We start from the raw sequence: 25,315 nt of genomic DNA on the forward strand, positions 1-25,315 counted from the left end.
TTTGGCGTCCCTGTTCTTGGGCAAAGGGCCTTGAAATTGTTGCCCCTCTCGCTGGTTAGCAGCATCCACCTCCAGGGAATCAGGCTGAGGGTGGAAACAGAGGGGCTCATAGCCCTTGGATGGCACAAAGTACCTGTGCTTATTGCGCTTGACTGTAGGTGGCAGCGAAGCCAGGGTTTGCCAAAGGGTGTTGGTCATGTCTGTGATTGTCTTTATCAGCAGTAAGGCAATACAAGCAGGGCCAGAGGGAGGCAGGATGTCCACCATAGGGTCCACATCATCCACAACTTACTCCGTCTTAATGCCCAGACCCTGGGTGACCCGGCGCAGTAGCTGCTACAACACCCTGGAGTCTTCCAGAGATGGGGCTACTGAAGCGCCCACTAGGGCCTCATCTGGTGAGAAGGAGACCACCAGAAGAAGTGGTTGCTCCCTACCGTCCCCACCTGAGGGATCTCTTGACCCGGTGGGAACTGGAGTAGGTTGGCCTGGTCCCAGTGCCAACATCGGGGTCTACACCAGTGCCGGCGCCTGGTGTAGCATGTGTGCTGAGGTTCCTGTAGGACCATCGCAGCCAGCACCAATGACTGAGGCGGTGTCAGTGCCGGTACCGTCATCAGTGCCGAAGGTGCATCATGCGCCGTAGCCACAATTGGGGCCACTGATGCCTCCAGTGCCAAAGCGGACTATATCATTGCTAGTGGGTGCCGAAAACGGCACTGCAGGTGCTGGTGTTAATGACCGAGGCACTGGCTCTGGTGCCAATCATGGGGGAACGAAGGTCACGGTCACCACTGATGCTGCACCTAAGCAGGACGCCTGACTTCAACCCTGGGCTTGATGGAAAGCCCATAGAGTCCAAAAGGGCTATGCATTGGATTTTGCCATTGAGGGGCCCACTGCATCAGGTGGGTCTGCCTATGGCGCCGTAAGGAGGATCTTCTGCTCCTGCTATAGTCGGAGCAGTAGAAGTTTTTCTCCGACTCTGAGCAGCAGGACAGGGTGGCCCTGCTCCTCTCGAGGTAGAGCGTCGAGAAACAGGGGACCGACTGTGCTCCCTGGATGGCGGTGCTGGAGTAGAAGGGTGCCCAAATTATGAGGATCGGCATGCCATCATCACCAGCTTTCCCTTTGACCGCATGGGGTACTGGGACAGAACCTGTGGTTTTGGGATGCTCTATTGTCTCTACGGCACGCATGGCACCGTGAGCCTCAATAGGCCCTGCACCACCTCGAAAACCTCTGGGGTAGATGGGAGCAGTAGATGCTCCGATGGGTGCAGTGAGCAAGATGGGCCCTCTGCGCCGGCGATTGGGACCGATGCCAAAGGCTGCAATGTCCACGAGATGCTCCATGACAGTGCCGAGCTTCGACAGGATCTTTCTTCGGCGCCGGATCCTTCAAAGATGGTGCCGTAGCGCTTTGCACCAAAGATGACATGCTGGGAGCAGGATCCCCGATGCCTGAATCCAACTGAGGTCGGAGAACTGCCTTCATAAGGAGAATTTTGAGATGCTGCTCCCTCTCCTTAATGATTCTTGGTCCCAGTTCCCAACAGATTTTGCAGCAGTCTTTATGGTGACCCTCACCCAGGCACTGTAAGCAGGTCGTGTGGGGGCAGGGTGACCAGATGGCCCGATTTTATGGGGACAGTCCTGATTTTTGGGTCTTTTTTTTTTATTATTAAATATAGGCTCCTATTACTCCCCACTCCCTGTCCCGATTTTTCACATTTGCTGTCTGGTCACCCTATGTGGGGGTCACTTTTTGGTATGCGGTTCGCACAAATCTGGCAAGTCTTAAAACCGTGGTATGCACTGGCAACAAATGGGGGTGGGACACAAGGAGGGGAACCCCCTGTAACTGAAACTTATAAAAGAACTACTAAACTATACTAATTACTGGAAACTAACTATGTACAGTGTGTAAGGCACTGCTAATTCACTTGCCGAAGCAAGAGAAAAGCAAGGGAAAGTTCCAGCTACCGTCACTAGTAGGAACTGGGGGAGTGTGGGGTTTTCAGGGCTCTATTTTGGGCACCAGGAAAGGTGCGACTCCAGGGGGCACCCAGGCTAACCCTACAGTTGCTGCTAGGGGAAAAATCTTCTGGCTACTGTGCACGCACACACTTGATTGGAATTCACATGAACAAGCACTCGAAGAAGAAACAAAGTACCTGCCAACATCCACCTTCAGAAAGGCTGAATACAAAGGCTTTTACCTCTGAACTGGATGAATCCACCTGTAATATTACTCCAACATACAAGCACTATGGATAATGTGTCTCCCTAGTGTGGAAAACTGCTCCAAGGTACATCCCTAGGCAAGGTCAGGCCTAGACCAAATGGAGCCTCAGGTGAGAAGCATCTTCAGTGTCCCCCCACCTCCCATCATGTGTTAATCTTTTGAATACCTTATTTTATTGCGTTTGTAGTCCATTTCACAACTTTGATGCACGATTTGCATGCGTGATTTATCCCAGTCATATAAAAGAATAAATTTGCACTCTAGGATCTGTATTTATTCATGTCATATATATGCAAAATAAAAATATTCATTTCCTCTAAGCTTATAGAAACTTTTAAATGTTAAGAATAACTGAAATGTACTAACATCAAGAAATTGAACTGTGCACCTACACAGGGTGGACCAGTATTAAATAGTGTTACAGCAGGTGCTCGAGAATCAATCACCAGAAAATTCGATGGAGAACTCAACAAAATGGGTTGCCTCAAAGTTCAGTGTCCACATCCTTGCAATATAATGTCTACAAAAATGACCAATCAGAATTCCCCACAATGTGAAGATTCATTATTGCAAATGACCTTTGCATTGCCACCAAACTGGAGAGAACTGGGGACATCAAGTGCATTCTAACAGACTCCCTAAGCATATTTAGAGAATACTATCACAGGTCCCTGAATGTCAATCCAGCAAAACATAAGTGCACACCTTCCATCTGAAACTTCTCCAGATTTCATGGGATGGTACAATTCTTGAGCACTATGAACATCCAGTGTACCTTGGGGTAGCAAATTGAATGCTGACGTACAAAGAGCACATCAAGCAGCAGAAAAAGAAAGTGAACTCCAGGAACTGTGTACCATAGAAACTGGCCAATACAAAATGGGAGCTAACCCCAAAACTCTCCAAGCAAGCAGTCTCACATTGTGTTACTCAGTTGAGGACTATTGTGCCCCAGTACGGTCACGTTCAAACGATGCGCACAAAATTGATACTGAACTCAAGCAAACCTATAGGATCAACACAGGGTCTCTGAACCTGACCCCCTCACTGTTGCTATGCTATCTCATAGGAATTGCACCACCAACAGTGAAGCGGAATGCCTTCAGTAAAACAAAGGCAAAAAACAGGTGGATGATCCAAGATACCCACTGCACAAACAGATTCCACCACCTGAGTCCAGAAAGAGCCTTTCCTCTTAAAATCCCTTACCCAAAAATACCACTGTGGAAAGCTACAGAGTCACAAAATGGCAAGAAATGCCGATGATCCTAGAGAAACTAGTTTCTTCAGAACAATAACCCCTCAGACAAAAATACTGGTACACTCTAAAAAGAGCTGGGGTGGCAAAAGACTGGTGACAATATGACGAAGTAGAAGCTGAAGAATGATGATGCCAAATGAGAATGTGGAGAGCTTAGACTAGTGATATTCAGACCTCAGTGGTTCAGGAGCCAACTTAACCATCAATATTACCCAAAAGAGTGACAGTAGTGTGAATGCATTCTTTCATTTACTGTATAATATACAATATATTATTCTCACAATACAATGACTGACCAAATATTCTACAGTTGGTTAATAACACAGTATAAAAGCATCCTGACTGGTTAATAATTAAATCACACAATGTTTTAATATCATGTGCTGCAAAGAGCTACAGGAGACACATTAGCTCCCAAGTCTCAGTCTGAGTATCACTGGCCTAGACAATCACTTGAACACTGATTGATGCACTGCCCCGACCAACATCTGGTACCCATGAGGAACTATGCAAGGTAAGTGAGAGCACAAGCTCTTGACCGAAGTTTTGGAGAGAAACTACAATGATAACATCCTCTTTGTCAATGGAAAGTTTTAACAAAAAAATTAAACAGCGATCATGAACTAATATTAAAGGGACCAAAAAACAAAGAGGATCAACCATGAACCAATTGAGTTTTTAGATTTCTCTACCACAAGATTTCCTCCTCCAACACAAATACCTCTAACCTATCCCTCTACCCTTCTGAATCTCCTGTCCCAGACACAGAAGAGGCAAAGATGTAGTTATGATAGGGGTCCCGGCTTATCTCCTGTGCAGTCAGAGTTTCTCCCCAAAAGGTAAAAATCTCATCCATTCCACACTGTTACACATATAGAATTAAGGTACTCAAAAAACTCTGAAGAAAGAACTAAAAGTAAAATTTACAAAACCACCTAAATGATTAGGCACCCAAGTCCCATTCACCTTCAGTGGGACTTGGGCACCTAAATCACCTACTTGTTTTTGAAAACTCTATCCTACAGCTTCATTCCTCTCACATGTCCTATAAAAACAGCAAAGACCCAAAGGCCTGGCTCCTTTGTCCTTTCTGTTTTGTGAATCTTTGGCCGGGGAAGCAAAGCTGGAAGATGTGACCTGCTTCCTCCACTCATTCCCAACCATTTACCAAGATAACAGTACAAATCTCATAAGCTGGTAAACTGGGGGAGAAGAGGAGGGTGTTTTGGTACAGGCAACATTATTATTTTACGGTTGTCCGAGAGACACAAACCACATACATCCGCAATTCTGTATATCAGTTGTTGCTTTAAAAAGTAAGGTTAGCCTACAATGGAGCTAGAAGATATGGAAGTTGGTGGTAACATTTACAGATTATAAACCTCCTTCAATCACATTAGCACACTTCTGTACCACATAATTTTGAGTTTACATTCTGTTTCAAACTTGTGTAAATGAGTAGGCTGGATCTAAGCCATCTATTGAGACTTTGGTATGGATTTTTGTAATTTATCAAAATTAGATATCAGAGCGTAGATTCTTTGATTATTGTTATACTCTGTGATACACTGCATTTATTATGTACTTTTGCCCATGTCTTCTGCACTCTCTAGCTCAGGGGTTGGCAACCTTTCAGAAGTGGTGTGCCGAGTCTTCATTTATTCACTCTAATTTAAGGTTTCGCATGCCAATAATACATTTTAACGTTTTAGAAAGTCTCTTTCTATAAGTCTATAATATATAATTAAACTATTGTTGTATGTAAAGTAAATAAGGTTTTTAAAATGTTTAAGAAGCTTCATTTAAAATTATATTAAAATGCAGAGCCCTCCGGACCCGTGGCCAGGACCCGGGCAGTCTCAGTGCCACTGAAAATCAGCTCATGTGCCGCCTTCGGCACGTGTGCCATAGGTTGCATACTCCTGCTCTAGCTAATCCATCTCCACAGGGACTGCTGACATGAACATCTCTGAACAACTACATTCACTTACCCTTCCCACCATTTTTAAAATCACATTGCTAGAGAAAGGTTTCCTTCTTTCAGCTGAAAATGTGGCATTTTCCCCTAAATTATACTGTTCTAAGGTTAGATCAAGCAATATTCAGTACTGTATCCATGTCAAGTTTAAGGTCTATAACTTGTAACTTTACAATGGTGCTATCTAATTTTGTAAAGGAAAGATACTTAGGCTTTCTGAAGAGACAGGTAGCAATTGCTTTTGGGCCCTGGAATATCATTAACCATCAGACTCATAAAAATTTCCTAAAATACTTTTTGTATAAATGTCACTTTAAAGTTTCCAATATTTTTTTTCTGTACCTTACAACTCCGCAGGATAGGACTTAAGTTAGAAAAGAACTCTAGGTTTACAAGTGAAAGGATACAAAAATAGCCACAAGAAAAAATGTGAACTGATTTTTGTAATCTTTTCTTTGGGAAGTTCTCAGCACCTTTCTATTGTTTGAAACAGACCTTTGATATTCATCAGGAAGAGCACACTCAGACAAGGGAAGAGCCTTTTCTCTGTCTCATGAAATTCCACTCAGCTTTTGAACAGTTAAAAATCATCCATTTCTCAAGAAAATTTTGGAGCATTCCAAAACAGTTCCTCAACACAAGGACATTCTAAAAGCGAGTCTCATGCTGCTGCAAGAAAGCAATCACTACTTTACTGGGAATATCTGGGAGGTGCCAGAGAGCTGTTGCATAAGTAGGAAGAAGAGACAGGCCCACATGCTGAAGAGAAGAACTGTGATTGATTACCAGTACCTGCAGGAAATGCTGCCCAAGGAATAGCAGGAGAAATAGTTTGTGTTTCACCATCTTCACCTTCAAAGGTCACTGCTGCCTAGAAATATGGAAAATACTGTTTTGTTAGACTTCTAAAAACTTTTGCGCAGATTTTCCAGGAGGCATTTTCTAATGATCACATTCATCACAAGTTATCAAGCATTTCAAATATATTCCTTTAACACTGACCTAAACTGCACTGCACTAGCAGTGGAATAACTTTTTTTTTTAAAACTGTATTTGTCCAACTGTAATGAGCATGCACCACACAAATGATTTCTGTAGGTTTTTTTTGTAAGTGCATCACTAGTCTGCAAAGCACTTAAGCACTTGCTTAGGATTGGCTGCTTAGTTGGGGCTAAAATGCACAGGTATACTTAGGAAAAAGCCTTCAATAAACTGGATATGAAATACAGATATGATCACAGGCACAACTATGAAAACACACTAACATCTTTGATTTAACTTCACAATTGTTAAACTGAATACAAAACAACTTTTACGCAATGTGCAGAGGAGTGTGTTATACTTATTACTTGACCAAACAAACAAACAAACAAAAAAAAACCACACACCACACACACACACACCTGCCCGGCACCAACTAAATATTAAAACCTAAGCCAAAGTTTTTACAATTTAATGCTGAATGTTAGGTACCTAATACACACTTAGTTAAGTGGCCTGATTTCCAAAGACGATGACCATACCTAATTTATGTTCTATCTAGAGAGAAAAATAAATTATTTTGCTTGATTATTAAATGTATTGGTTGGTAAATTTTGCTTTAACGTTGACAACTAGGCACAACTTTCATGTTAACATCTGTACAATTACTAATCATAAAATAAAGCAGAGGTCAGCAACCTTTCAGAAGTTGTGTGCCGAGTCTTCATTTATTCACTCAAATTTAAGGTTTCACGTGCCAGTAATACATTTTAACGTTTTTAGAAGATCTCTTTCTATAAGTCTATAATATAGAACTAAACTATTGTTATATGTAAAGTAAATAAGGTTTTTAAAATGTTTAAGAAACTCATTTAAAATTAAAATTAAAATGCAGAGCCCTCCGGACCAGTGGCCAGGACCCAGGCAGCGTGTGTGTCACTGAAAATCAGCTTGTGTGCCGCCTTCAGCACGCGTGCCATAGGTTGCCTACCCCTGAAATAAAGCATGCCCCTCCAAATGATATAATTTCAAAAAGTTTCTAAAGCTAACCGTTTAAGGTCAGCAACATGACATACCTCAAAGCCTCCAAAATCATCGTCATCCATTTTCTAGTTGGCACCTACAAGACAGTATAAAATAATATTGATCAAAAATCTAAGCTCATGGCAGTCTGCTGTATCCCAAAGGTGGGATGCTTTTGCTATACAGAATACATCTTCAAGCAGCCTTCAAAGATAGCCTCAAGTAGAACACATTACAGTGGCCAAGCCTCAAGGAGACAAAGACATAGATAACCACAGCAGACTCTGCATCTGAAAGCAATGTGTGATATCAGACAAGCAGACCTACTCAATCAAGAGAAGTTACAGTCTTTTGCTAGTTCATCCAAATTACCTTCTCAGTCCCAGTATTATCACTGATTTTTCATTCAACTGAGCATAAGCCTATTGAGCTTTCATAATAGTCCTTATCTCCACAAGATATTTGAAAAAGCCAGGAAACAGGTCTACCCAGGTCAGATGAACTGGAGACTTATAGCTCCCTCACCGCACTGTAGACAACGGTGCTTCAAAATCTCTCTAGACCTTCCTATATGTTGATTAAGAAGAATTACAAGATTGAGTCATGTGGGACTCAACAGTGGAGTTCCCCTGGTGAGGAAGAGCAATATTGTTCAAGATCTCTTCAGTAAAAGTCGCCATTTTAGAAGTGATTCTGTCTGCCAATAGACACAGCAGTGAAGCGCACCACATGCCATAATCAATGGTGTTAAAGGCTGCCGAATTATCTAGTCTCTTGGACATCACTAAATGACTTGAGATCATCTATAGTAACAAATGTTTCTATATCATATCTTCATTTGACATTTGAGTGGTTGGATTTATAACAGACCACCATATTATTTCTGATCTAAATAAAATAAAATGGTTCCTTGTTACTGTAAAACTAGGATCTGTTCAACTTTTTCATTTAAAAAAAAAGCTAGGATTTTGTTTGTTTTATTTTCCAGTAGAACTTTCTAGCAGAATTAAAATTTTCTGTATTTCTTCATCTGCCATATATTCTGAAGTTATGTTCATCTGCCAGGAATGGAAAACATACTTTTACATTTTAAGTTTCTTTTCCAAATTGGCACTGTGGCTCAATTCAATAATATTTCCTGCTTTTCACATCTCTTAGCTGTCTGGCAACATCAGCACAAACTCCAACTCAGAAGAGGACTGTGGTGAATTTCTGGAAGTCTCTCTGTCACCACAAAGGTTCTTCCCTAGGTTTCATGGCAGGCCTTGATTTAGATTTTCAAAACTGATCAGCATTTTTGAGTTGCAGCCATGATTTCTGTGGCATTTTGATATATTTTTAGCTAAAACTGTCTTGTTTCTTTTGAAACACGTGGAGCAAGTTACTCAGCTAACGAAGGTAAATCAAGCTATGTATGGTTGCTCCTAAAGAATACAGCTAAACCAGTAATATATCCCCAAAGTTCCTCCTGATATTTGACTAAGGGTAAGGATGACCCAACAAATCTCAATAAATGTAAGAAAAAGGTAAGAAATTTATAAAATTTATAAATTTTCCAGTCAAACTAAATGGTTGGCTGCAAAGATTTCAGTAACATATGGGCAGAAATAAAAAGATGCAGGTGGTTTGCAAGAAATCCTAATGAATCAGATTATAAAAGAGCAATTTCTCCAAATTTAGAGGCAGAACAAGCGTCGATCTGCTGCTGAAAATCATTAGCGACACAGAAAATTGTCTCTTCCAGGGCTTACCAAATTTGCTATTAATGAATTATTACCGATAAAGTTAAATTGAATCAGCATTGTTATGCCTAATAAGAAATTAATTCAATTAAATAAAAATGTTGCCCAATTTCCACATAAGCTTGAAAAAGACAAATCAAATTCTCAAGGTTCGCACAGCTTTTTGCAGCAAAGATGCCAGATGGATATTTTTCGCAGCACAGATGCCAGGCCTATGAATCCAGCCTTAAGTGACCAAACACTAATCCTTCATTCATGCCAGCACACTCAATTAACATTAATAGCTTAAACACACTGCATCAAAATAAAACAGCATTTTTAAGAAAACTGTGATAAAGAGTTGTTTTCTTGTCACAGAAATGATATATATAGAAAATATGTAGACAGGAACCCATTACTGAAGGAAAGGGAATCAAAATAAGTCATATGACAAAACACTATTATCACCGCACATCATTAGCATGTATCCAAAAATCAAGGATGGCTATCCAGCTACATAAAGCATTCAAAAACATTTCAGAAACTTACGATAGTTTGAAACAAAGTTCAAAACTAAGTTAATATTATAGGGCCTGATTCAATGCTCATTAAAGTTAATGTGAGTCTTTCGACTGACTATAGGCTTTGGAACAGGCCCATAGAGAACATCTGAAAGAAAATGGAAGTCAATATGTTAATGTAATTTTTTTTATTATAAAATAATGTTACATTAAAGAGCAATAAAGATAGTGATAATTAAACTATAACTTTATAAATACACACACAATATAAACCTAGCAATCATCAAATTAATTTCAGCTTAATTAAGTGTAGTACCTAAATTAACCTATTTACTCCACAAAAGAAATTATTTTACTTTCATATACTTTTAAACTCACTCTTTAGTCACTTGATAGCATTTGTTGTAAGCCTTATTGAAATAACAGCTGTACCTTTTTTAGTTTACCTATTTGATGCATATACACCTAACAGATGCATAAGAATAATTTAGTGATTTCTACAAAGGATAGCGAGGATTCTCATGCTTTCTTAGACTACTAACACTTGAAGCTGGGAGTGTGAAGCAGAAGCAGCTGAAGCAGACACTGTCATGACGCGCAGATCTCAAGCCTCAGCCTGTAAGGTTCATGGGAACAGCCACACAACAACCCTCCACCTAGCAGGCAGCTGACCATAGCTTACCTGAGACCCAAAAAGCCCAGCACCAGTGTGAGGTGCTCCATATGGTCCAATTGGCACAGCCCCACTGGTCCTACTTAAGCCAGCAGCAGGAATAGGAAGCTGTCCAAACAACTGGACTCTACCTTGCTCTGGACTGGATGCCTTGTGCTTCCTGCTCATGCAGCCCACTACCTGGCTCCTGCTTCCCTGGCTTGATTTCCTGGCATGTCATCCTGGTATCTGATTTGCAGTTCCCAATCTCCAGTTTGTCTCCTGCCTCTGAGCTCTCGCCCGGTATCCTGGCCCAGTCAACGCGACTCCTGTCTCATGACTGTGGACGCTGACTCCAACTACTAGGTCTGGTCGCCCATGACCTGGGCATGACAGACGTATTTGCTCTAGCTCTGATCAAGCTACACACTAAAAACAGTGGTGTAGTCATGATAGCACAGGCAGCAGCCATCATAACACAGGTGGTGGCACACAGTAGCTACCCTGAGTACACACCCATGGGGTACGGGCAGGTTTGTACTTGGCAGCTACACTACTATTTTTAGTATGCTAGCGCAATGACAGCTAGTGGAAGCATATCTACTCAAGCTGGTAATCACACCTCCAGCTCCAAGTGTAGATGTAGCCATAGTGTGGACCGCATCTTATTAAAAACCTTGTGGACAACCCTCCTCTCTCATTCGCAATTACACAGTCCACCATGCCTACACATTCACAACCCCATAGCATCAGTGTGCCATCTACAGTAATTGCTTATGTGAAAAAGTAACAGAAAAGCATGCAATGTAGTTTATCAGTCTAATATGATGCATCAACTAGAAATAAGGAACTCCAGCACCATTTGGCCTGTGGTTCCAAAAATGAACAAAGTGTGCTTCATGGACCACTGGCAGTCCATGGACTACAGTTTGAGAATCTGAATTGAGCACTTTATTCACCAAAACTAGAAAGGGAATTTTTATTCCACTCTACTCAGCATTGGTTAGATCTCAGTTGGAGAACTGCACTCACTCAGTTTTGAGCACAGGATTTTAAACAAGGCAGACAAATTGGAACAAGTTCAGAGACAGAAAAAGGAACTAAAACAGGTTTGGAAGAGAAACTAAAGTTTAAACTGGACACGTCCATTTCTCTAAAGAAAAAAAAACTAAGAAGAAACATGATAACTGACTAAAATATGTAAAAGGATTTTCATTCATCATAAAGGACAGAACAAGCAGTAATCAGCATAAACTCTAGTACGAAAAAGGCATGTTTAATATTAGGAAGAATATTAGAACAATAGGCGATATAGCAAACTATCATGAGAAGATGTACAAAGCACCATCGCTGAAGATATTCAAAGCTTAACTAGGCACCCACCTTTCAAGAATTGAAATCAAGCCTGCTGCCAGTGAAAAATACTTTCAAACCTAAACATACTCTACATACATTTAGTTTTAAAAAGGTTTGAATACATCTTTCCACAATTACTTAACATGAAAAAAGTGACCCCAATATAACATGATTTAAAACTCCCAAACGATTTATATTTTGATAATGTGGAAGACCTTGTGCAGCATACATGTATATTATCATTAATCTCATCCTTTACATTGAACCAGCAATATTCTCCAGCTTTGGTTTGGTTTTTTATTAAACATGTATTCTAAAGGGCTCATAAAGCTCTTCTCTCCTTACAAGAAGAACATTATTTGTGGCTTCTTAGACAGAAGTAGTAATTAACTGCTTACAATCTTCAAAGAGTAACTAGGAGATTTGTCTCACCCTAACTACATATGGACTATACAACATATCTGTTACTCGATAATAAATAATTGTAACAGAATTGGACAAGTAGTTGACCTCAAATTACAGATTCATAAAAATATAGAAATTATGGATGGAAAAGATCTCTCATCTCATTTAGTCCAAGCCAATTACAAAATATGATTGTTCTCTAAACAATAACTTATTATAGGGCTTGGGAAGTCCACACCCCCAACATCTCACTGTCAAGCAGGAAAAATTTCCCAGATTGTGGGGCTCGAAGCCATCAATTTTTAAGGCCTTCATTATAAAAAAATACATTTCTATCTCTTATGATTGAGAATATAGCCTTCCAGTGTACACTGTTTCCAACTGTAAACCAAGGCAGTGGTGCCTTCCTGTGTCTCCAGACAGTTAGTTTAGTGTTTTTGTAGATGCGTATAGCTTTGCCAAACAGCATGAAATTAGTAAGAGTCTGGTCACCTTTAACAAAGCTATTCAGAACTTTGTGAGCATACGGACAGTGATGATAGTCTGTCAATTTTACATTGAAGACCTGCCTCAAAAAAGAGTAACTATAAGCTAGCTGTTCAGAGAAAAAAGAAGGGTGGAGGAGGCACAGAGTAATAGAGTCCCTTTCCCACTGCAACCACCAGGAGACCATAAAGGGGAAAGAGAGAAAGTGCCTTCTTCCTTCCAGCAGTTTGGGAGTATGGGGTGGAAATTCAGATTTTTCAGACTCATTTTAGCTAGAACATGGAACTCCTATCCTAGCAAGGTTCAGGGTGAAATCCCTACTAGAAAGCTCAGTACCCTGTACTTTTCCAGCAGTTCAGAATGTCAGGGCAACTGAACTTCTGATCTGGTGTTGCCCCAATCTTGTTTTAGGGGTCTCTTCAGCCATTTTTTAATCTTACCTCTGGCTAGTAGATGTTCACTACTTTTTTTTCAAGCCCTGCTTATTAGCTGACTGGGATTTAAAAGCAGTTACTGTAAGTTTTCTGCAGTAAGACATATTTTACAACCCACTTTTTGTCAGAGACATACTAGCACATGCTTTATAGCCAACTTGTTCTATCAATTCTAGCAACTACCTTGGTGTGGAAGTGTGTGAATTCTAAGAGAAGCACAACTTACACAGTGTATTGCTGTGTTTGTTTTGTCAGAACTGTATGTGTTGATCTGGCTGTGGGTGGGACTGCCATATTTGTATTTCTGGCAAATACAGTAGTGGTTAGCCCCTACCTATGACAACGTATGCGTTTTTACTTATGTGTTTTTGCTTACTAAATGACTCATTCCATCTGTTCAATCTAGGACGGAATTCTTAGCTGTTTCTTTACCGGACATAACATAGACCGCATTATTTAAAGAATAAATCTTTGGCTGAAACTGCAGGCTCCAAAAAGCCTACCCTAAATATGGTATGAGCAAGCAAAAAATAATATCTATTTATGCCACCACCTATGTGGTGCTGATATCCCTCTGATAAATTTCAATATCATGCATCCCTGACCCCCTCACCTGTACTTTGGCCCTCAAATCCATTAATCCAGACTACTTTTAACACTCCACATCTCCGAGCAACCATGACAACTGGAATGTTAATACAAAAAAGTTTCCTTTCCACTCCCAAATGTGGAATTTTCTTCCAGAATTACACTCAATTTCAGGATGGACAATATTCTGTCCTAGACTGAGAAGTTACTGAACTTTATAAAATGTCATGCTATTTTCTGAAATAATTTAAAAATATTTCTAATTTATATTCAGGAAAAATTGTATTGAGTTACTACAGGATATATACACTATTGATATATAAATAATTACACACACACACACACATATATATGCATTGACTTACTCCTATTATGTCAGATAAGAATATATGTTCTACTGTCTGGTACCACACAACTGCCTATAGAATCAGAATCGTGCTTTAAGGCAGTGGTCTCCAAATTTTTTTGATCACGCATCCCTATCAGTAAAATAATTTTGAGCACACACCCCCTGCTGCGCCGGGTCTACCATTTTGGAAGACAAGAAACTAAACGAAACGAAGCCACTCAGACTCCCGCCTGACGAAGCAAAAATAAATAAATAAAAAGCGCTCCTTCTGCCGCACACCCCCAAGGATCCTCTTGCGCATCCCACTTTGGAGACCACTGCTTTAAGGAAGCAGCTCTGGTGTCAAATTAAAATATAAGTAACAATTATTAAAAGTTAAGAAAAATGGAAAAATGATGAACTAAATAAAAATATTTGGAGCCAATGACACAAAGCTGGGAGAGGTACTGTCAATACAGAGAAGGACCGGGATGATATACAGGAAGATCTGGATGACCTTGTAAACTGGAGTAATAGTAATAGTATGAAATTTAATAGTGAAAAGTGCAAGGTTATGCATTTAGGGATTAACAACAAGAGTTTTTGTTATAAGCCATGGACTGATCAGTTAGAAGTAACAGAGGAGGAGAAGGACCTGGGAGTATTGGTTGACCACAGGATGACTATGAGCCGCCAGTGTGATAAGGCCGTGAAAAAAAAACCTAATGCTGTCTTGGGATGCATTAGGAGAGGTATTTCCAGTAGAGATAAGGAGGTGTTAGTACCATTATACAAGGCACGGGTGAGACCTCATCTGGAATATTGTGTGCAGTTCTGGTCTCCCATGTTTAAGAAGGATGTATTCAAATTGGAACAGGTACAGAGAAGGGCTACTAGCATGATCTGAGGAATGGAAAACCTGTCTTATGAAAGGAGACTCAAAGAGCTCTGCTTGTTTAGCCTAACCAAAAGAAGGCTGAGGGGAGATATGATTGCTCTCTATAAATGTATCAGAGGGATAAATACCAGGGAGGGAGAGCTCAGTACCAATGTGGACCCAAGAACAAATGGATATAAACTGGCCATCAGGAAGTTTAGACTTGAAATTAGATGAAGGTTTCTAATCATCAGAGGAGTGAATTTCTGGAACAGCCTTCCAAGGGGAGCAGTGGGGGCAAAAGACATATCTGGCTACAAGACTAAGCTTGATAAATTTATGGAGGGGATGGTATGATGGGATAATCAAAGATCAATTAATTGCCAGAATTAGACTATTAGCAGTAAATATGCCCAATGGCCTATGATGGGATGTTAGATGGGGTGGGATCTGAGTTACTACAGAGAATTCTTTAATGGGTGTCTGGCTGGTGAATCTTGCCCACATGCTCAGGGTTTAGCTGATCACCATATTTGGAGTCAGGAAGGAATTTTCCTCCAGGGCAGATTGGCAAAGGTCCTGGGGGGTTTTCGCCTTCCTCTGCAGTGTGGGACATGGGTCATTTGCTGGGGGATTCTCCACACCTTGAAGTCTTTAAACCATGATTTGAGGACTTCAATGGCTCAGCCCTAGATTAGGGGTTTGTTGCAGGAATGGGTTGGTGAGATTCTGCGGCCTGCGTTGTGTAGGAGGTCACACCAGATGATCATATTGGTCCCTTCTGACTTTAAAGTCTATGACTATGACTTGTACTTTTGTAAAGTTTCACTTTTATGTTAATGCCTATCTGCACTAGCGCCTTTTTTGGCACCTAAGTTCTTGGGTTAGATTTTTTCATACTACAAGAAATTACTTATCATGTACTGTGACTGAGTTCTTTGAGATGTGTTGTCCATATGCACATTTCACAAAGGATGCACATACATCTCATGTGCCAGAGATCAGTCTTTTGGCATGAATGTGCGATTCAGTCTTTGTTCTCTGAACTAAGGGCATATATGGTGTGCTTTGCCCTACCACCATTCAGTTCCCACTCACTGTAAAATCCCAAGTTAAAGATTCCAAAATAGAGGCAATGTAAAGATGGATCATGGAATATGAGTCTGGACAACACATCCTGAACTCCAGTGACTGTATGAACTTCTCTCTCTCTCTCTCTCTCTCCTTCAAGTGCTTGTCCATATGCACATTCCACTAATGGTGACTCCCAAGGAGTGGTCCAGTTAAGGAGGCAGGAGCTCAGAGCATGTTGGTAAATAACCACTGAAGAACCGCTTTACCAAATGCACGTACATACTGATCCCCAGGTAACTACTTTGCAAATGTCAGACACTGGTACATTTCATAGAAATGTTGATATGGCTTGAGCTCTGGTGGAATGAACTTTAAGTGTGATCAGGAGATCTATGCTGACTACCTCATGGAAGGTTCCAACAGTTAGAAATCCCATTTAATATAGTCTGAGATGATATGGCAAAGCTTTTCATTCTCTCCACAATGGAGACAAACACTCTTGGTGATGTTCTAAAAGGTTTTGTTCTGTTTAAGTAATAAGCCATGGCTCTCCTGACATCTAATGGCTGTAATTATTGCCTCAGTTCTGGCTGCATGAGGTTTCCAGAATAATACCAGTAGCGGTATCTGCTGGTTCATGTAGAATTCTGTCACTACTTTGAAGAGAAATTTCAGGTGTCTTTTCATGGACACCTTGTCTGGATATAACACAGTGTATAGTGAGACAACCACAAGTGCTGGGCTCTCCCCCACTCTTCTGACAGAAGTTACGGCGATCAAAAATGTCATTTGCATTGATAGATGTGATAGAGAACTAGCGGCAATGGGCTCCAAGGGTGGCCCTAAGGGGGCTGAGAGTATCCAGTTTAAATCCCATGGGGGAACAGTTTCCTTGATTGGTAGGAACATCTTGATTAGACCTTCCAGGAACCTAATTATTGTTAGATGAGAAAAAAAAGCACGTAGTCCTCTACCAGCAGCTAATGAGCTGGGATTACGGACATAGGCACCTTGACCAAACTGAGAGATAGACTATTCTGTGTCAGTTCAAGTAAATAGTCAAGCATCTGAGGAATCAAGAAGTGATGTGGGATCACTGATTACCAGTAGCATGAATAAGAAAATCTTGTTCATTTCACCAGATAAGTTTATCTTCTTGATTCTTTTCTGCTGCTTTTCAGGACTTCCCTAACTGCAGAGGAGCAGAGCAGACCTGCTCTATCAATGACATCCATCCAGCCACTATGTTGTGAGATGCAGGGTTCCGATGCAGAATCTGTCCCTTGTCCCAGCATGGGGGAACGGAAGCACGGTTTGGGGTGAGGATATGAACAAAGTTTAGAAAGTCCGTGAACCAAAATAAACTGCGTTGGTCATGCTGGAGCTATGGCCGAGTCCTGCTTGAGCTTGCAGAATGCCCTAGGAATCACATGGATTGTGAGGTAAGAATTATCAGGTCTCCTGACCACCATATCAAGAACACATCTGCTATGGGCCAGGGACTCATTCCTTCCCTTGAGTAGAATTTCTGACACCACTTCTTGTGCTGAGTGGCAAACAGGTCCATCTTGGGATTGCCCTAGTCCCCAAAGATGTCAGACAGAATTTGGTCTTTGATTTACTACACCCCAATTTGAAAGGAAGTGTCTGCTGAGGTTGTTCACTAGCAAGTTCTGAACTTGGGAAAGTCTAAAGCTGTTAGGCAAATTTGTGATGCACCAATTCTAGAGCCTGACAGCTTCTTAGCAGAGTGAGAAAGGCCTGCACCACCTTGTTTATTGATATAAACCACTGTGGTTATAGTGTTGGTCATATTTTGCACTGACAACCCTCTTCCACAATAGATAGCATGTTCGTGTACACTTTTGGTGAACACTGTACTGCAGAGGTACCATGCTCCTTTCTACTGCTCTGAGAGAAAGGAGCATGAGGACTTCTTGATTTAAGAGATCTTGAAGAGAGGGGTCCCTGCAGAGAGAAGGGGTAGGGGAAGTGGGTGTAGGCACTGGAGAAAGGTGAATGGAATATTCATATGATATTATTTCTGTGGCCCAATGGTCAGTGGTGACAAGGGACCAATCTTGCCTGAAGTGAGCTAAATGATTTCACAAAAGGGAGGCCTTGAATTCTGAAGTTAATGGAGCTACACGACACGTCTCGAATGCCCCATCCCAATGAATGTTTCTGGAACAGGCAGGGCTGAGTGATATGGGATGGAGATGGAAATGCTGGTATTTCCCCAAGTGGTTCTGTTGACCTTTAATAATAGAAGGGTGGAGATACTGATCTCTGAGAAGGATAAGGCTGTTTAATATGTTTCCTCTTAAAAGTATGTCTGCACTTACAGTGGAGTGTAGAGTACAAACATTGCACATCCAGCTAGCAAGGGTATAAACTGCAGAGTTCACTGTGAAGCACAGCTTAGGCAGATACAGTAGAGTTTCCTAAATGCCTTAAACACCAGGGTGTATATCCTACACAGCTCTCTATACACCAAAGCAGTGCCTCCCGTAGTGTCCCCGTAGCCTCCCCTTGACAGAGCCTTCCTTCAATGCATTGAAAGGTTCCCGCAGAAGGGAGCTGCCAGAGCTTTTCCCTGCTTCTGGAACTTTTCACTACAGTGTTTGTATTTCACACTGCAGTGACAAGTATGGACGCTGACTGCCTTTCACTGCAAGTATAGCTACATGTTTAGTGCCTGTACAGTACACGCCACCGTAAGTGTATACATAGTTTTAGGTGCTGGTGTGTATGCTCCGAGAAAATTCAGGACAACTCATGAGCTCTTCAAACATATGGAAAGTCTCATCCAACTTGAAACTGAATAGTTCTGCCCTTTTGAAAGAGCAGATCCTCTATCATTTGGACTTCTCTGCAACACCCCGATCCCTGAAGCCAAGAGGCATGTCATATAACAGTCACTATTGCCAGTGACTTGGCAACCATGTCCACTGCATCAAATGCTGCTTATAGTCTCACTCTAGCCACTAAATGGCCTTCATTAACTAGCAACATAAGTTCCTCATGAGCCTTGATTGGTCCACATGACCTTGTCACTGGCCATTCAGAATGGTAGGTTCAAAGAGTAGGTTATTCGACCAAATAAATCCAGACTCTTTGGCACTCACTCTCTCCTTTTGTTGTGGGCCTGAATTTTGCCATTTCATTTGTCACTGTTGCCACAAGTGAAGGTGGGGCAGGGTGCATGTAAAATAATTCTACTCTTTTGGAAGGCACTGGTTTGATTTTTATCTACCTTGCAAAAGGCAGGTGATGCCATGGCCTGTCTTTGCTACAAAGTTTTGGAAGGGTATATAATTGCCTTCCAAGTTAAGACGACCATCTTTCCAGCAGAGAACTCCAGTAGCATGCCTATCGATTTGTGTGTCAGCTCCTGAACCTCTTCAATGGGAATTTGGAATGTCTGACCTATTCTTTTTAATGGATCTTGAAATCACTTGGAGTCATCCAGCTGTGGGACCATTAGGAGGCACTATAGTCTCATCAGAAGGAGGATGATGGCAGCATCACCAGAATTAAAAGATCACCCTTTTTGTGACTGTTCATCCATTTTTTCCCTCTTCTTCCTATATTATTTGATGTGGGGTTAAGAAGAGCTGTTGCATGGAACAACCTTCTGCTGGATCAGTTTCCTCTCTCTGGCTAAAGTTGCTTTGAAGAGGTCCCAGTCCCCAGCAGGGCCATCTGGACACTGACAGATAAGAACTCAATGGCCAGGGAGAAGGGAATCACATGCCTGGGTTTTCTGGGTCCCAATAGCTCTGTCATAAGGAGTGTCGGGATACTCTAAGATTGAGGGTTCTGGTGAGTATAGGTGTTGCTGCTAGGAGTCATGCTCATCCTCCAACTCTGAAGATGATGCAGAGGATGAAGCATAGCCTGATTACAAGGGGGCACTGAGGCCTTCAGTGCAGTAGGAATGGATGGCGCTGCATCAGTGGAGAGAGATGGTGCCAAATGCAGAACTGAAGTTGACAGCAAGGGAGATTGCAGTTCTAGATGCATCTGTAGGTCCATCGGTGCCGCATACTTGAAAAGTACCATGAAACAATTTAGTGAGGACAGGCAGACTGGAATTAGATTTATTCAGGGAGAGGTATCACAAATTCCACAATAGTCAAAGAGGGCCCCTTGGAACATGGCACTGGCTGGCTCGGCTCCAGTGCCAGAGCCACTGAGGTAGATGGCGCTAGGGTCAGTGCCAAGTTCTTTTCCGAAGGTCCAGTTTTCCGTGCCAAACACTTCAGTGTCAGGAGACTGGCATCGGCATGAGATGGAGCTTCAGCAGAAACCATTCAGGGCTACAAAGTCTCAAAGGATATTCCATGCTGTGGAGATACTTTCCTCTTAGAGGATGCTTTGGCAGGCAATCTACCTCTAGGGGTTCTGGCTCCCTGAGATCCATCCAAAGATAATGCAGTCTTCATGGTTGTAGTTTTGGCAACGATCACTAGAATTCTTGAGGGTAGAGAGAGCCTCCACTTACACTTTTAGGCTCCAAAGGTCTCTGTACAGGGGAAGGTCCAGTAAACCTGGTTCAGATGTGAGTCTCAGATTAGTTCATCAGGAAAAACCTGAAGGCAAGATTCGCCGTCCTTCCTAGTTCAGGAGTTGAAGGACTTGTTGTAGTGGGGCGGATTGCCCCACTCCCTGTGAGAGTGGGCTGTGGCAGGCCAGGGCGCCTGTGCAGACAGGGAGCCAAACAGAGAAGGGTTTATTGTGAGCCAATCAGGGTCCAGTTTGGAGACAGCCAATCAGGGCCAGGCTCAGGCATATATAAAGGCTGCCCAGAGCAGGAGCAGTCAGTCTGTCCCAGGCCTTCGACAGGGGAAGGTCAATCTCCAAGGGAGGAGACTAGCACCACGGACAGTGCAGTCCTGGCCAGGCTTGGGGAGGCTAGGGAGCTTGAACCTGTAGCCTGCCAGGCTGCAGGCCCTGAAGGGAAGGGCCTAGTGGGTGCAAGGGGCCATAGGGGAAGCGGCCCAGGGAAACAGACAGAGAGAAGGACAGCAAGGCTGACGCCAGAGGGTCCCTGGGCCAGGACCCAGAGTAGAGGGCGAGCCTGCCCCCCCACTTCACTCCTTGCAGTACACCCAGCCATTGGCCGTAGGGAGCGGCCATATTGCTACGCCAGATCCCTGATAAGAGGGATTGGACTCAGAGGGCGGTTGGACATAGCGACTGGGGTGTGGGACTGCTGATCACCGACCCCCGGAAGGGGGCACAGATGGACTAAGGGGCACTGCCGGAGGGCAGTGGCCTTGAAGAGGACGCTGCCGAGCACGCAGCAACACGGGTCCAAAGACGACAACAGAGGACAGAACGACGGACAGGACACCACCAGGAGGAGGCACTCTACTGGAAAGAGCTAATTCCCAGAGTCACCAGCAGGAGGCGCCGCAGGGGTGAGTCCGACCCGTTTACACTTGTAAATCGCACATCTGCTGGGGATGTCATTCTCTCAAACAGGGGCATTTCTGAGTGTCCATCTGAGGCTAGGATTGCTCCCTTGCCAGAGGAGCAACATTTGAGTTCTGGAGAGCCAGACAATTCTATCAAGCTGTCTGAAGCGGCTCAGAACCCTGATTACCAACCTCAGGGCAGACTGTTAAGAAGCATGGCACAAACCCCAAACTGGATGTGAGTTCTATACTTAGCAACCTTAACATGGATGGAGTCACAGACTGTCTCACCCAGATTCTCCCGCCTATCTTGCCACCTAGGTAAGTTTGCCTTTGTGTTAGATGGTCCCTAACACCAAAAATTACAACAATATTCAAGTTACTCTCAGTCACAAAGGACCAGTCACTTACCCCAGAACAATGGCACCTTAGATCCTATCCAAAAGACAATGTTTGTAGCTAATTCTGTAATAAATTAACTAAAGATTTATTAAGAAAAAGGAGTTATTTACAAGATTTAAAGCAGGTAAATATACACACACGAGTTACAGTCATAGGTTCTAAAAAGTAAGAGAAGCTGCTGTATTATGCAAGCTTCATAAGGCCTCTAGGGTTAATCCAAGTCAAGTACGGGGGATCCCTTGCTTATGCTTAGAAATCTTACGCTCTCCAAGTCCAAGCAGCATAAAGATTCAATTTTCTTCTTGTCAATAATTTGTATTCCCTTCCCCCAGAGTTCAAGCTACTGGGATAAGTCCACATGTACATCTCTTCAAGGTGAGGAAGGGGGAGCGATTATGATCTTTGCTTTTTGATGTTTCACAATAACTCATTTGGTTTCAATAGGCTCTCTTGGTGAGCAGGACCTAACACCTTCTGTAGGAAGGCAACATTTTACATTTGATTATTTACACAACTACAGAGGTTTACAATACAAACACTCAATACAACCTTATAACATGGGGTACAGAGGATACAAGTGAGATTACCACATGCAGCATCCTACAAGCATTTCATAAGTTTAAAATAATGTGTTTAGACTTTAACATCTATTTTAACAATACTAATACACAGGTGAGCTAGTCTGGTCTCCAGCTATTGGTGAGTGTTCAGTTGAGGCCTAGGAACCTTGGCATGAGTTGGCAGCAGGTTTGCCAGCGTCACAAACCCCATCCCAGAGATAAGTAACAAAATCTAAAGCTAAGGGTTGCAAAAGATAAACCATTAACTAAGAACTAATGATTAAAAGTAGAAAAGCTAACTATAAAAAACATCTAGTTAAGAAAGAGCTGGCAATCTCTTGGACAGGCTCTGTTTCCAAGCAAGGAGACAATGAGAGGAACTGAATGGTGGTCAGCACACTTTGTCCTTATATGCCCTTAATGCAGAGCACAAGGACTGAAGAATACATGTGCACTTTATGGATGCTGCCAGCCAAAAGATTCCAATCTCTGGCATGAGGCACATGCACACCATTATCAGAATGTGCATATAGACAAGTACTCTAAGGAAAATATGCAGTTTTAACACTGTAGAGATTACTCTTCAATAGTTGTCCTAAACCAGTTGTTTCCAAACTTTTTGTATTGGCGACCGCTTTCACACAGCAAGTCTCTGGGTGCAACCCCCCCCCCTTATAAATTAAAATGGGGGGGGTAATTTAATTTAAATTTAATTTAAAATTTCATGGAGGTTCAGGGCTGTCCTGCCCCCCACTCATGTCGGAGCCTGGGGCTGACAGCTCACGACTCCCACGTAACCACCTCATGACCCCCAGTTTGAAAACCCCTGTCTTAAACTGTTTCACAGAATTGCTGTGCACTGTTAGGCTCAGATCCTGCAAAGATTTACACACATGCTTAAACTTCAATCCCATTGATTTTAACGGAAGTACTCATAGCATGTAAAGTTAAGCATATGTATAAGTCTTTACAGGATCAGGGTCCTAAACAACTGTTATGTTGCCCCAAAAAGGTGTCTGCACTTGAGCTGCGAGTGATCTCTCAATTTGCGTAGTTCACATTTAAGTTCATATTTATAGCAATTTGGGATCTTATTGAACGAAAGACACTTTACAGAAGTTTATTAAAATCTATAATTAAAAACAAACTAAATGCTAAATGCAAGACAGATTACTGCATATTTCCCTTTCTAATTTCCCTTTAGGAGTGAGTTTAGAGATTCCTAGTGGCATATCTGCCAGTTCCTCTTCTAAAATGGTGGATGTAATGAGGCATAAAATGTGGAGACATACTAATTTTAGCTCCATAAGAATACAATGATATATTGTAGAGGCTCTCAATCCAGGAAGTCGGTGGAGAGTTGAACTCTGTAATATTTTATTCTGTTATATACATTGTCTGTTTGTGATGCCAAGTTCATAAAACAATTGAGAAATAAAGTGTGCAGTAAAACTTACATGAAAAGATCTGATAAAAAGAGAATATTTAAGATTTTCTTTTGTGGGTTTTTTGTTGTTTTTTTAACAAAAGGAGTAGGTTTCAGAGTCATTTGAAAAGTAAAGAGTTCTGTCAATTTTCAAAGTAAAGCTTCTTTTGCATTTCTAAAATTCAAGTTTAACTATTCAGTATTTATCACCTAGGAAGGCAAAGTTCACCAAAGGTCGGCATCACAAAATCAGGGGTACAGGGGAAAACAAGTATTTTCAATTTGAAAAATGAGACTATGTTGCTAATTATAATACTTATGTGACCTTTTACAAAAATTGCTTTCACAGAATTTATACAAAATCTTCATTAACAACTTGAGTTTGTGCCAAAATAGAACAGATGAGGTAGGAAATGGGGATAATTATTTCCTGAGAGATAGTCTAAACTCTTCTACTATTCAGAACTATGGTACTTAAAGTTGAGTGCTCGTCACTAATGAATACTGGATAAGCTACAGTTTTTGAATAAGATACCTGTAACATTTCTGACTAGAGCCAAAGCTAAACATTGTAAAAACCCTTTAGGAATAAACGTAGGCTTTTTATCATTTTGGAGATTTACTCAACGAGCATTTAGACTTGGAAACTCTTCAAGTTGCAGAAGGTTTTTTTAATCATTACACAAAAGGGTATTATTCAAATACTGCACATTAAAATTTGCAAGAAAAAAAATTAATTGCTGTTTTGGACACTATTGCTTTTTATTTACGGGCACTACTTGGGTCTGTGGCTTATAGTGTATAGCATCATCATTGCTCTAAGTGAGCTGAAGATGTCTAGAACTCCTTTTTTGACAAGGGGTTTTAAGTGGGAAGAGTATATATAAAGCTCCAACTACAGATCTTTTTTGACTGAAGCTCCTTAATCCCATAGTTTTATGACTGTGCATGCCAACTCTTGTAGAAGGTGACTGTGAACCTGTATAAGATGCAACCTTAAGAATGCAGCGGCTGTATTTTGCTCTTTTACATCAGGAATATTTGCTATATTCATTCACACTCTTGGAGAAAAAAAGAGAAAAACGTTTTTAGGGTCACATTCAGATACTACCCGCCTACCTTACTTCACAAGCCTTGTCAATTGAAATCAGTGTGGCTATTCACTGTGAGAGACAGTTTCAGAATCTAGCCCTTAGTCTTTGTCTTCTGTGGTCCAGTTACATCAATGCAAATAATTAATTTATCCCCTCTGGCTGGTGAAGTAGAAATGAGTGAATTTTGCAGCTTTTTGTAGTTTTGCTCATCCTTTCCCATGGGCTTTCTATTCAGTTTATCCCTGCTATAGCAGAAAAACACAACTGATTACACAAAATTAAAGGGAATATACCTGATAACTAGCCTTTTTTGAGGAACCATATAACAGCCTCCCATATAGCGAACAGTAGAGCTGGCAATAAGGCATCCCAACATCGGGGGTCATCTTCTACAAACTTGGAGCATTAACTTGAGGGTTCCATTAAACTGTTTGACTAACCCATCGGTTTGTGGGTGGTACACCAAAGTCCCCAGGGT

At 41.7% G+C, this 25,315-nt stretch overlaps 1 protein-coding gene across 12 annotated transcripts in view; it reads right to left on the minus strand.

The window, feature by feature from the left end:
- The window catches only part of CCDC91 (coiled-coil domain containing 91), a 345,954-nt gene that overhangs the window by 282,046 nt on the left and 38,593 nt on the right, over positions 1-25,315 (minus strand). For 11 of the 12 annotated variants that reach the window (XR_005588369.1, XR_005588368.1, XM_039500870.1 and 8 more), the window contains exons 2-3: positions 7,544-7,587; positions 6,279-6,357 (exon numbers count right to left, since the gene is read on the minus strand). The exons of the other annotated variant lie outside the window; for it this stretch is intronic. Coding sequence is in view for 9 of the 11 variants with exons in the window: in XM_039500870.1 (XP_039356804.1) it covers positions 6,279-6,357; positions 7,544-7,573 (109 nt within the window). In the remaining 2 variants the exon portion in view is untranslated. The remainder of the gene's footprint in view (positions 1-6,278; positions 6,358-7,543; positions 7,588-25,315) is intronic. 12 annotated transcript variants of the gene reach the window in all.

This window comes from Mauremys reevesii, linkage group 1 (assembly GCF_016161935.1).
Source record: "Mauremys reevesii isolate NIE-2019 linkage group 1, ASM1616193v1, whole genome shotgun sequence".
NCBI lineage: Eukaryota > Metazoa > Chordata > Testudines > Geoemydidae > Mauremys > Mauremys reevesii.